Raw genomic sequence first — 13,658 nt, 5'->3', positions numbered from 1 at the left:
ATACCTGTCAATCAACAGTGTTCAATGATATCATTGATTATTGCTGAGGGTTGCCTAGACACACTGATGATGTCACAATCCTCACCATTTGGCAGGACTAAGCCGAATAACAGCAGCAAGCAGGCTGATCCCAACCTGGTAATAGCAGGGGGCTAATCTTAGCCCAGCATCTACACCATTAGGCTCCTAGCCCAGCAATACCACTGCGTTTCCATGGGAGGCCTCAGTCTCTCTCGAAACCCTGGGCTTAGAGCTATAGCTCTGGGAAAAATATCAGCTCTGTCAGCTAAGGGATTTACTGACTACACCTGTGCCTGTAATTCCCAGGATTTTGCAGTGCACAGGATTCCCCAGCATGTTTCTCTCAAGTGTATAAACTTGAATCTATGTCTTTCCTCACACTGTAACAGGATTTGTGAGTTTCCTTGTTTTTTTCCTATGATTTGAAAACAAGTTGACAAATAGATTTCGAAAACTTATCAGGTAAAGTTTCAGATTTAGGCTATTATCAAATGCTTAATTTTTCAGAGAGTATGCACGAGTGAGAGTGAGAGTGGCATGATCACACCATTTGTGCTTTCTTTTGTTTATACCTAAAATTCCATAACAATTACTGCTTCTATAAACTAGTTAAAAAGGGTAATTTTTCCAAGGGAATTCAAACACATACATACATACGCACACAGTCTAAGAAACAAAATTAGAGAGCTAGTCAATGATTAAAATAGGAAATCATGACATAGTATCAGTAACTGCAACATAGCTGCAATTAGGTCAAGATTGGCAATTAAATATACCTAGGTATAAAACTTTCAGGAGGGATGCAGCATGGCAAAACAAAGGCAATAAAAAGGCTTTCTATAAGCACATTAATAATAAGAGGATAGACAGGGTAGGGGTATGGTTGCTAAGAGATGAAAGAGGCAAGCTTGCAGTGGAGAGTGAGGAAATGGCAGATACATTAAATGAGTACTTTGCCTCAGTTTTCACAGTGGCGGTGTTTAGTGGGATTCTAGAATCACCAGAGGTCAGGGCAGAATGGTTAGTGGAAGTTACTATTCAAAGAGAGAGGCTATTAAGGAAGCTATTCAAACTTAAGGAAAGCCAAAGAAGAAATAGTAAGCTCCAAAGATAATTTTCTGAAATTCCTATGGAAAGGAAAATTGTGCCAGAGGATTGACACAATTTCCCTGAGTAACCATACAAATTTATAACTTAAGAAAACCAAGAAAGTAGATCAGAGGGAAAAGGATTAAACATGAAAGTACAGGTAGTAGTATTACAGGATTAATGAGAAAATACTGACCAAGATGGATCAAGAAAGGGATCTGAATCTTACTAGATAGATCCATCAAACCATTGTCTGGCTACTCCACTGTCAAAAATGCTAATGGAATGTTGGTTTGCAGAAAATGAGGAAAGTAATATAGATCAAATGAAGTGTCTTGCTGTTATATAGAGCATTGGCCAAGGTACACCTGGGATATTAAGTGCTACTTTAGATCCCACACTACAGAAAGGATATGGCTGAGCTTGAAAATGTACAGAGAAGAGCTATGAAAATGATGAGGGAGAAAAAAAAATATGGGTTGGTTTCAAAGAACTCATCTTGTAGGAGAGGAAAATACTGAGGGGAAATATGATTGAGGATCAGGGACATAGGGAAAAAGTCATGGCTATTTGTATTGGCACAAGATAGCAAACTGACCAGACATGAATATAGGCTTTAAAGGTCCGCTGGTTTGGCTGCTGTGTGCCCGAGAAAACTGACCGCAGCATGCGTGGCACATGCTGCGCTCGACTGCGACCCTATATGTTCAAAAGGACCTGAAACAAGCATTTGGCCCCTGATTTGCAACGGACCTAACGCCTGTTTCAGGAGGGCATCCTGGAAAACTACAGAGCACCTAACTAATACACTTCTGGCGTGGACTGAGTGCACGCACACCACACACCATATTGAACCCTTGGATCTCATCCTTGGTTGACAATAGGGCACTGCAAAAATCACATTTTAGGCCCCAGGTCTCTTCCCCCTTTATGTTGCCCAGGGATTTGCTGGAAATTCCGCAAGGGGAAATGGAGGGCTTGAGCCTGAAGCAGGAGCAAGCATGGGGCAATTATGTACGTAATTATGAGGTGAGAGGGTCCTTCTTCCAGATTGCCCAACTGGCAAAAAAGGACACTCATTTGCAGAGATTCGAAGAAGTTAGGAGTAGCTTTGCACTAGCCCCACTCAGATCAGAGGATCGAAGTGGAGCCCGAGTGCCACTGGGAGGCCAACAGAAAATTAAAAGCGTTTTCTTTTAACAGGACCAGCAAGAACACTTAGGGCTATTTGCATTGGCACGGATATCAGAATGAGGGGGCATAAGCATAAGCAGTGAACCGATAGATTCAGGCAGGATGTAAGGAATCGTTCCTTTATTTAGAGCTTGGTCACATGTGGAATAGCTTAACGAGGGAGGGTATAAAGGTAAGTAGCTTAGATCTCTTCAGGGTAAAACTGGACAAATATCTTGGAGAAACACAGACCAGCAGGAAAATTTTTAGGCCTTGAAGCCTTTAAGTTGGACAGCAAATACAGGCCCTGCTGCTGGCAGCTATTGCTGTGATAGCAGGCTTCTCAAGCCTGTAGCAACAGCAGGATTTCCACCCCAATTCTGGACACAGACACCTTTCTGGGGAACATCAGGCCAATGCCAATGACCTGAACCCGGAAATACAAACTGGTTCCAATCACGTGAGGCAACGTGCACTTTGGATATGCTCCACAAATACCCAGATTGGGGGGGTGGGGGGAAATAAGAGGAACCTTACCAAATGGAAGGAGAGATGCTGGGAGAGCAGAGGGCAAAGGGGTAAAAGGAAGGTTATAGATTGGAAAGATAAGATAAAGCAAACACTCCTAGTTTTCCTCATGGAAAAACAACGTAGGTTACTCTATGCAAGGAGCTACTTATTTAGCAAATGCAGAATGTTAAACGTGTGACAAATAAAACTTTTCACTTTGTAATTTGTCATTGTTTAATCTTTATATTTTGTAATATGAGCTAAATTGTTGTACCAACTGTATTTCTTTTCTTTATATTTATTTCAGTACTCAAAAACAACCAGCAAAACAAAATCATTAATATAAACTGGAAATTCTGGAGGATTGTATTTTTATTCAAGTTTGGAGAGAAATCCTAAATTTTAACATGCTTATTTAAGCACAACACTTCAGTAACATTAAGTACTGTGGCAGAGATGTTTGATAAAGAAGGAAATATACAAATCAGTTAAAGCTTTTAAGTTTAATGTTTCCTTGTCTTCACTATAAAATCCAAAAGGTATGATTCTGCAATCAATTACTGAAATTTCTAGGGTTTATAACATAAGGACAGAGAACTATTTCACAATAAAATGAGTAAACTTAATTATAAAACTGCCTTTTGTGTACCATCATTAAGGTTTTTACTTGAAGGCTTCAGTGTCTTTCAAAAACCTGTGATTGCACTTAATATTTTTCCTTCAATTTATCACTCGATCAGTTATGGGGAGATGCTGTAGTCTAAGCCTGTGCACCAGTTTCCAGCATGCATCTGTATTGGAGTGCAAGTTGAAAGGTATATCTCCGCATCAAACACATATGGTACACAACTCACCTTTTTTTATTCCTTATCATCTTGATGGCCACAAGTTCATTTGCTTTATGGTCCATACATTTTACTACTTGTCCAAAGGATCCTTTACCTATCACTTCAAGAATTTCATACCGGTATGCAATATGGTCATGCAACACCTAAACATAAAAGCAAGAGTGTTTAAATAGACAGATGCAAAGAAATGAATTGCATTGAAAGCTGAATCTTGCATTTAATTTTCCCTTTAATGAAATAAGATTTAAACAGCCAATTTGATTGTTACTCTGTGGGCAAATTTGGAGCTTCATCCATAATTAGTGTTCTTTGACCATGTTCAGCTGATTTCTGGGCCCCGAAATTCCAAGCTCCTCGCTTTGCTCCCGGAAGTGTGGCTTGGCAGATTTCCATCCGTTCATGGAGATAGAAACTGACCCCATTAGAAATCCAGACTCAACTAATTTGAATATTGTTGGATGGGACCAGGATGTGCAAGTCCCACAAACAATTGGTTAGCTACATGCAGAAAACATGGGTGGGGGAGCAGAAAAAGGCTGAGTCTAAGTTGCTAAGCAGGATTTAAATGTTTGCATTGGTTTAAAGGCACCCGGTGACTAGAGAGAGAGAAAAAGCACAAATGGTACATTCAAAAGGAATAAAAAAAGAGAGGCTGTTGCCAACTTTATGAAAAGCGATGTAGAGGTACTGCTTGATGAAATAAGGTAAGGAAGGGATGCTGTTCTTAGGGTTGGAAGCGAGAAATCTGCCAATACAGCTGTCGGTGTGATGTGGAAGGAGGTGGCAGTGGCAGTCAATGGCACGTTCAGAACACCAAAGACGCCCTATAATTTAGGAAAAAGTTTAATGACCCAGCACAGGCAGTAAGGTAAGTGACTAAATGCCACGACTGCATGGTGAGACTTTGAGGGAAGTCATCACTCCCTACCCTTGGTGTGCATTATGGGGATTCACAGAACACATTTTGTACCATGCACCAGTATGTCTCTAACATAAATCCATCTCTCCACTCATCACACCTACACATCTTGCCAAGCATGTTTGCCCTTTGAAGCTCAGCTCCCATATCCAAGTTCCTTACAGCTCCTTTTTAATTTTCCCGTATACTTTGAATGCAAACAGAGTTACTTAAGATAAATATCAGAGACTGCTGCTGCCATTTCACTATTACGCATTCCACTTGCAGGAGTCATTAGCACACAATGCTAGAGAAGGGCAGGCAAAGGACCCCCAGTCATCCAGCCATTAGCTCACCAGGAGAAAAAGGCAATGGAAATACTGGGGATTAAGCCTTAAGTTGTAAGAGACAGAGAAGTTGAAGTTGGTTCGTGATGTCCACGAGCATATATTTTAAGCTCTGATTATGGAAACAGATTAGGGCAGGAAAAAATGTTTGCTTGAAGCTGCAAAATAAGATGACGATATCATTCAGTGACAGCAGACCTCTAATAAGCTTTGCTTATCTTTTGTATCCTCAGAATCAACAAGCAAAGCTAGAGCATAGGAAGCGGCTGAAGATTGGATACCAGCCCATCTAAATCTGGCACTGGTTTCAGACACTCACCCAACTATCACTTTCACTCTCACTTATGCTCACCAGCCTAGATAGAGTCACTGGAGATTTCAAAATAATAGTATTAGATGAGAAAATGCTACTGGGTGAGTTGCTGAGCACAAAGAAGTCAGAGCTTTTTAAAAAGGACAGAAAACCAATGGATTGGAGTCCTACCCCAAACTCTGGACCCTCTGTGCAAAAAGCACCACCACAACCCAAGGAATTTCAAGCACATGGAATTTACAACACAGAAGAATGCCATTAAGGCCATCGTGCCTGTGTCAGTGCTAACTCATCAACTGTGTACTCTCATTCTACTTCCTTTTCCTTTCTTGGTATGCTTTTATATTTGTTCTTTTCACATACTCATAACATTTCCTTTCAAATTATGTTATATAGTATCTGCCACCTCAGCCACTTGTGGTAAAGCATTCCATGTTCTAATAATTCTCTGCACAAAAAAAATTCTCTACAACTTCCATGTTCTGATGATGACGATGATCCTGAGTCAATGCTCCCATATTAATTTCATCAACCAATGAAAACAATTATTCACTATTTATCTTTTCAAAACTTTTCATAACTTGAGATAGCTTCAGGATGTTTACACTGAATCTTTTAGTCCACAACTGGTGGATTTCTTGCCAAGAATTTATCAACATAGTTAAGCTGAACTTATTTGGTTTCAACTTTACATTCTCACTTTTATACTTGCTTAATTAACACAGCAGGTTTGGGGGATTCTAATAGTTAGTGACTTCTCTTTTTCTACTTATGAACCAGATGCTATTAAGTTCAGAATAATCAGAAGGTTTTCTGAGCCTCATTACAGGAATGTCAGCATCATCCTTCCCGTGACTGAGCACCTTGGTCTGATGAGTCAGCTTCAGTTTGGCAATCATTGATTTTTGTGAAGATTTCGACCTTGCAGCCCTCATGAAGCTGGAAGCTGTGCAAGTACATGACTAAGTCTTGGATTTTATCAGGGATGTGTACTCCAGCTCCAAAATCCATGTAAGGGGGAATGAGAAACTTTTGGAACCTCACTCTCCAAAAAGGACTAGGTCCTACTTGGTATTTTCATCAATGATATGATGGCTAGCATTGTAAGAGACCAACTTGGAGATCTGTTCCAGGCATTTCTAGAAAAATTGCTGAGTTGTTTTTCATTGATGATACTGTGCTGCTGGCAGAATTACTTGGGGATGTAGTACATTCAACTCACCATCTTGAACATTGGGCAAACTAGTGAATGTACCCAAATGCAGTATTTTCATCTTTGCAGCTCAAGAGGGGACCTAAAGAGGTACTGGTTGGAAGACTGAAGCAGCATCTGTCCCAATCTTGACTCATATTAATATCTATGGAATGCCAACTTCTGCCTCTTTTCACAGTCCTCCGGGGCCTTACTAAGACGAGGCAAAGGGAGCTTTATTTTGTTTTCCCCATTCTTATTCAATGATAGCAGAGTCTCAATGCAGGTTAAGCTTGTGGCATACAATACATAAACAGCTCTCCTTCGTAGTTCAGAATTCTTAAGCATGCAACAGAAGGACTTCCTCTGGCTCATGTGTGAGATCCAGGACCAAGTTGTGAGGTGGATTTATGGCAAGAGAAGGGAAACAGTTGCAGGAAGAGAGGGTTCAGACCTATACCAATCTGTTACTGAGCACCCTGGAAGGGGAAATCAGTCTCATGGTGAGCACATCTGTGACAAAGCCCCTCAAATGAGGATCTGTATTAAGCAATTGATGACAAAAGTAAACTTAGTATGTGGCACATGACTTGGATGGTTATGACATCAAGGTGACGAGCATGTCAGAAGGTGCCATGCAGGTCCTTCCACCACTTTGAAGTTGGATGTCCATGAATAACTGAAGAGGACATGCTGAAACTTGGGCCGACATCTGCTGGGATAAGTGCTCACATTCGATGAATTGATACCTGCCATGATTGTATTACATAGAAGTTGTTGATGAAACCAAAGCTCTGCACCTCCAACTCTGAAACCTCTGGTGTGGCAATGCATTCATACATTTTATAGTGAGTTGTGCTGTTTGCTTTGCTACTCACGAGGAGCTCCTCCTTTCAGCTGTCCATCTAGCAAGGGCTCAAACTCATACTTACCAGTTATCTAACAACTGACCAGCTACTAACCTTCTTGTCCACCACCAAGTAGTTCAATAATACCACCATTGACCAAGCCCTAAAGGACATAGCTTGCCACAATAGACTTGTGTTGGTTCCTTCACCACCTAATGCAAGGGAGTAATCTATTTGACTTTATTTTTACCAACCTACCCGCCACAATCCATGACAGCACTAGTAGGAGTGACCACTTTATAGTCCTCCTTATGAAGACAAAATCTCATCTTCACAGTGAGGTCACTCTCCATTGTGTAGTGTAACAGTGTTTAGCGACAAACATTCTAGTCAAGTGCAGGGGATGTTTGTAACATCTCAGTCTGCTGTGCACTGTTGCATCAGGCAGTAAATTGATGCCATTTTTACTAGGATTGCCCTGATTGTTTTGTTTTTCAAGGACCAGCAGCTCAGTGGGAAAACACATTAGGAATTTTCAGGGTGGCAGGGTTTCTCACGGTTCAAGAGGTTGCGGAATGAACCCACGTGAGCACCATTTGTTGATGACATGGCGTATATTAACAGGACCATCTCATATTAACAGTAACAGCCATAACTCCTTAAATGCTGGTATGTGACCACTACCATAAGATCCTGCATGTCAACTTGCATTACCCAAGCAGCTGTCACAATGCATTCATCATGAGACAGTCATCTCTACCAGTAATTTTCAACGGCCAGAGGCAAGTATCCGATGGCTTCTGGGAGACAAAGGATACTCTTTTCAAAGCTGGTTCCTAACCCTAGTCAGGATTCCTCACAGTGAGGCTGAGGAGATACGCAATAAGGTCCATTCAGCCACAAGAGTAACAATAGAGCAAACAATTGGATTCCGCTGCTTGGACAGGACTTATGGAGCTCTATGGTATTCACCAGCATGCATGCCCCATATAGTAATCATCTGCTGCCCTATACACAATTATACACCAGCTGCAGAGGATAGTGAACCATCTGGGATAAGGGAGCAGGATGAGGACAAAAATCATATTCAGCAAGAACATGAAGATGAACCAGATGGTCAGCCTGTGGTAGGACCCAGAAACATTAGAAGAGCTCTCATAAAGAACACATTCACTTAGAAATAAAAAGATTTTCTCCCAAAGTTTCCGTGGCACCCATACCCCTAAGCAGCGTAGATGTGGGGCAGATGGACGTGCACATCCACTACACTTCCACCAATAAAATGGCAACGCAGAAAATCCAGGTCAATGTGTCCCATGATTTTCCCTGTTCATGAGTTTATTTCTGCAACGTGTGAAGGATGCTTATATCCAAATAGAACCTACAATCTCAATCATTTAACTTTTTACAGCAAGAAAAACTAAAAAAAAGTGAAAGTTACATGCATCCATATATAAATATATTATTACCTTAATGTAAGAGCCATATTCATCATCATAGCCACTGTTATGCTGGTTTTCAGAACAACCTTCTATCTTTTGGGCATTCAATCCAAGAAACCAAAGTTCTTCATTATTTAGGATTTCCTCATGTTCATAATTTGTCAGTCTACTTTTAAAACGTATCAGTGCTTCTATTAAAATGAAGCAAACATGGTTTCAATAAGTTTTGCGTGCAACTTTTCTCCAACTGAATTTCAAATAAGCACATTTCTCACTATAGTTATAATGTTTAACAGCAACACTGTAAATGGGTGCAAGATGACAATCACTGTAAAACTTAGAAAACGGGTAGTCAAAGGAAGGGTGGGGACAATTAGGGACCAAAAAGGAGATGATCTTGTGAAGGTAAAGTGCATGGCTGAGGTACTAAATGAGTACTTTGCATCTATCTTCACTAAAGAAGAGGAAGCTACCAATGTCACAGTAAAGGAGGAGGTAGAAGAAAAATTGGATAGGAAGAAATTGATAAAGTGGAGGTACTTAAAAGATAGGCAGTGCTCAAAGTAGAAAAGTTACCCGGTCCGGATGGGATGCATCCTAGGTTGCTGAGAGAAGTGTGGAAATTCAATCCTCCTTAAATACAGGAATGGCGCCAGAGGATTGCAGGATTGCAAATATTACACCCCTGTTCAAAAAGAGGAAGGATAAACCCGGCAACTATAGGCCAGATATTGGTGGTGGGGGAACTTTTAGAGACAATAATCCGGGACAAAATTAATTGGCACTTGGAAAAATATGGGTTAATAAATGAAAGCCAGTATGGATTTGTTAAAGGCAAATCATGTTTGACTAACTTGATTGAGTTCTTTACTGAAGGTTGATGAGGATAGTTCAGTTGATGTTGTGTCTATGGACTTTCAAAAGGCATTTGATAAAGTACCTCAATTAATTTGTTAGCAAAATTGAAGCCCAAGGGATTAAAGGGGCAGTGGCAGCGTGGATACGAAATTGGCTAAGGGACAGAAAGCAGAGAGTAGAGGTGAATGGTTGTTTTTTAGACTGGAAGGAAGTGTGCAGTGGTGTCCCCCAGAGGTCAGTATTGGGACCACTGCTCTTTTTGATATATTATTAATGACCTGGACTTGGGTATACAGGGCATAATTTCAAAGTCTGTATGTGACACGAAACTCAAATGTAGTAAATAGTGAGGAGGATTATAAGCAGACTTGAGGAGGACAGACAGATTGGTGAAATGGGCAGACACATGGCAGATGAAATTTAACGCAGAGAAGTGTGAAGTGATTCATTTTGGTAGGAAGAATGAGGAGAGGCAATATAAACTAAAGATTCAGTAATAAACTTTCAAAAGGGAATTGGAAAAATTACCAAATAACATTATTTTATTGTTATGAAACCAGAGTAAGTACCCGTTGAAATTGTCAGCAAACGTGCAGCTACCTTACTATAACCTCGTGCAGAGAAATGAATGGCCCCATCGTCTGATTGCAAAATTAAATGTTACATTAAAAATACCACTTTGGAACTCCGGTTCTTAAAGATTAAAAAAGGAAAGATGAAATTTTTTTTTAAAAATAGCAAAGTTATTTTTTGAATATAAATAAAGCTCCACAATATAGCCAAAGCTTAATATTGATACATGACAGAAAGAACAAAGAATATGGATCAGAGGTGGGTAAATGGAGTTGAGGTACAGATCAGCCATGATCTAATTCAAACTTTTAAAGACAGCCAAATATAAGAGGGCTGATTTTAACGTCAGGCAGATAATGGGCGGGCAGCAGGTGGATCACACTCGTCGCCTGCTTATTATTGCTGGTGTGATGCCAGAGTCATTTTGAAAGCAAACATGATTTATCCTAAACTTGTAATTATGGCTGTTCTGATTCAGTTTGTGTGTGTGAAAATTTGCTCAAAATGTGAACTAAGTTCCACTATAAAACAGAGCAAACACTTAATAAGCACACATATGTAAAACACAGTAGACTCCCCTCATCTCTTTCCACTTTCCCCACAAAAAACAAAACAAATGCTGTGATACCAAGACCTTGCTGGTCAATATTATACCTTCAGGTGTCACCGGCAGCTTGAAACCTTCAAAAGTTATCCCCTTGTCAGATCTCTTTGTATGCACTTTACTACTGGCCTCTGGCTGATTCTCCTTTGAGCAAAATTGGAATATCTGCTGCGGATTAATGCCAGAAGAGCTCTCATCCTGGCAATAAAAAAGAAGTTACTTTGCTCCATGGTCTTAATATTCTTGTTGATTGCTACTTTTTCAGTGTTGGCAATGGATACGCCGTGTTCGGCATTAGCCTGTTTCACAGCGTAAGAAGCGAATTCTTAATGTATATGGGGGTAATTTTCGTTTCTACCATATATCTGGTGGGCAGTGGGCGTGGGCGTATGCCCTGCCTTACTAATGCAGTCGGCGGGAGGTCCAATCAATCAATGGTCGGGCCTCATTTATATTAAAAAGATGAGCTGCCACCATTAATCACAATCCTTCTCAGCAGCTTGCTAATTGGAAGGGCTGGAAATCCAGCAGGGCAGCCACTGCTGAAAAGGCAGCCTGCAGCCTCTTAAAGGGGAGGTGCACTCTTCAGTGGAGAGAGTTATTGAAGTAGCAGACAACATGATGTCATTCAGGGCCTATCTGATTCTCCGATACAGCATTGGAGGAGCTTATACAGCAAGTGAGTAACAGGGAGGAGGTCCTCTTTCCATCTGATGGGTGTCTGATCATATTACCCAGTTGCAATGGAGAGAGGTGGTAGAGTGTCAATTGTTTCAAAGACCTGGCTGCACTGCAGGAAAAAAATGTAATTATGTCACCTAGACTGCCAAGGTAAGAGTGCCCATCACATCTCTTATTTTCTATATAATCCTGCACCATCCTACTTTAGCCCCAGCACTATCAATCCTTCCCTTCCCCACTTTCCTTGCCTCTCAAGTCAGCATGAAACACTTCACTGCACCTCCATTCTGCTGGCACTCACTCTCTAAACTTGTTACTGCCCTCACAACTATTTCTCCCTCTTGACCACACTTGCTGCTACTTCTCATCATGCACACTGTCTTCAAAACCCTTCAACGGAGCGCACACTAAACTCTTTCCATTATATGTGTGCTTCTCCTGCAAGGAGACTTCAACAGCAGGAGGAGGTGCCACTATACTGCAAACGCTGACACCAATGGAGGAGCGCACACGCACACTTGTGCTGCCACACTAGGGTTCACACCAGGGTGATAATTAGTGTGTAGACATTTGTGTAAGCCAGCAAAATGATAATCCTTTTTGAAATCTTTGTGTGCAGACAATGCTCCTGTAGTAGCTTGTAGGTGACCTTGCAATGTTAGTTGACATGACTATCAATGCTGGTCTTTGGGCAGGTGCAGTTTATTGGAGAGTATAAGGCCTGGGAGAGATGTTGGATCTGACTGTTAATGAAGGGAAACAGGAAATGTTCAGCTGAAGCACTCTTCAATGAGCTGCTGTCAAAGATCTCTGGCTGCAAGTAGGTGTTGGAGCTCTCCTGCTTCCTCACCATCCTCTATGTCATCTGTGTCCTTTCCCTCATTACGCTGAAGGTCCTCATCAAATAGTGGCTCTATGTGTTGTCCTCATTGCACAGCAAAGTTGTGCAGCATATAGCCACCCAATACCACCAATCATCTCAGGATTTGAGGGACACAACCCAGGTGTCCTCATGCCCCTCTCATGACCTAGTCGCACCCCCTTCCCCCACCCCTGCTCCCCAGTTTGGAAACTTCTAACAGAGAATTAAAGAGTAACATATTTTAGATTGCTGGCAGCTGTACATCCCTTGAGGAGGAGGAGCTTACATTGTGCTGCATTATATTCTTGTATGTGGGGGAATAAATGAGTGATTCAATAGGGAGATAAAAAAAAACAAAGGATAGTACTAATCATGAGCTTAGATGGAGGGTTTGGACCTCCCCCTCCAACAGTCCCTTTCTAGTCTTCATGCTAGGAATCTGAAGTGCCTTCACCTCATAAGCAGTCAAAGATTTCAGATGTGTTCCCCTGGTCTATGTGCACTGCTGCCTGTTATGTATGGCCTTCTGCCAGTAGATATAGGACAAACATATGATGGAATGAGGAAAATAAGAGACGATCAGCATATTGCAAGTGCTTAGCCCACCAACCATCTCTGTGAGTCCATGAACATACAGCTTCTAGCTAAATTGTGGTGCCAGTGTGCTTGATGTTCATAGCTTGCAAGATGTAAAGGGACAGTACATGTGCATTAGCATGGTAGCAATAGAATGCCCTGTGAAAACATAGGGATGCCTGTGCATTTGGAAAGTAGGTGAACAGTTGCCAGTGTGTTGCGCACGTTTTCCTTGGTGATGCTGCACCAAGCTTAGAGTTAAGGCAAGATTGTAAAAGCAGCGAAGTGCAAGCACACTTACCTTTGCAATCTTTCAGAGACCAGCAAATTCTTTCCTTATCCGCTCCCATGATTGGGGTACACTTCAAGCGCATTCACCCTTCCTGCAATCTCTGTCCAGGCTGTTCGGGTACTGCTTTTAATGGGAGGATGACCTTATCCTGCAAATAGGAACATCCTTCTTTGGAGGGTCTCCTCCAAAACTGCAACTTTGAAAAGGTACAGTTCTTCACTCTCAGTAGCAGAATAGATTTAAGGGTGAGGTCAAAAGCCCTTTATGAGCTGCTGTGCCAGCTAGCCCTCCCCTTGAACCCGACATGCTCCCAGTAGATTATGGGCTGTGCGTCAGAAGTGCCACTAAATGACGTTAATTAGTTGACTTCACTTTATAGTGAAAGGCCAGCTATCAGCATTGCAGACACGCACGCACTGAGAGCGCCAGTCCCACCGGAACTGCAACGGGACCACATTATCAGCCCGATTATGAACTTTCTACAATACTTAAACATAAAAACACAGCTTGAACAATGACATTAACACACCT

General features: G+C 41.4%; 1 protein-coding gene across 3 annotated transcripts in view; it reads right to left on the bottom strand.

Annotated features, from left to right (window-relative positions):
- Window positions 1–13,658, bottom strand: part of dyrk4 (dual-specificity tyrosine-(Y)-phosphorylation regulated kinase 4) — a 91,341-nt gene that overhangs the window by 60,034 nt on the left and 17,649 nt on the right. For all 3 annotated transcript variants that reach the window (XM_068005353.1, XM_068005355.1, XM_068005354.1), the window contains exons 5-7: window positions 10,767–10,914; window positions 8,709–8,872; window positions 3,648–3,784 (exon numbers count right to left, since the gene is read on the bottom strand). In XM_068005353.1, coding sequence (XP_067861454.1) covers window positions 3,648–3,784; window positions 8,709–8,872; window positions 10,767–10,914 — 449 coding nt within the window. The remainder of the gene's footprint in view (window positions 1–3,647; window positions 3,785–8,708; window positions 8,873–10,766; window positions 10,915–13,658) is intronic.

Source organism: Heptranchias perlo, chromosome 24 (assembly GCF_035084215.1).
Source record: "Heptranchias perlo isolate sHepPer1 chromosome 24, sHepPer1.hap1, whole genome shotgun sequence".
Taxonomy (NCBI): Eukaryota; Metazoa; Chordata; class Chondrichthyes; order Hexanchiformes; family Hexanchidae; genus Heptranchias; species Heptranchias perlo.
The sequence above is the reverse complement of the archived record's forward strand: the minus strand, read 5'-3'. Positions and strand labels throughout refer to the sequence as shown.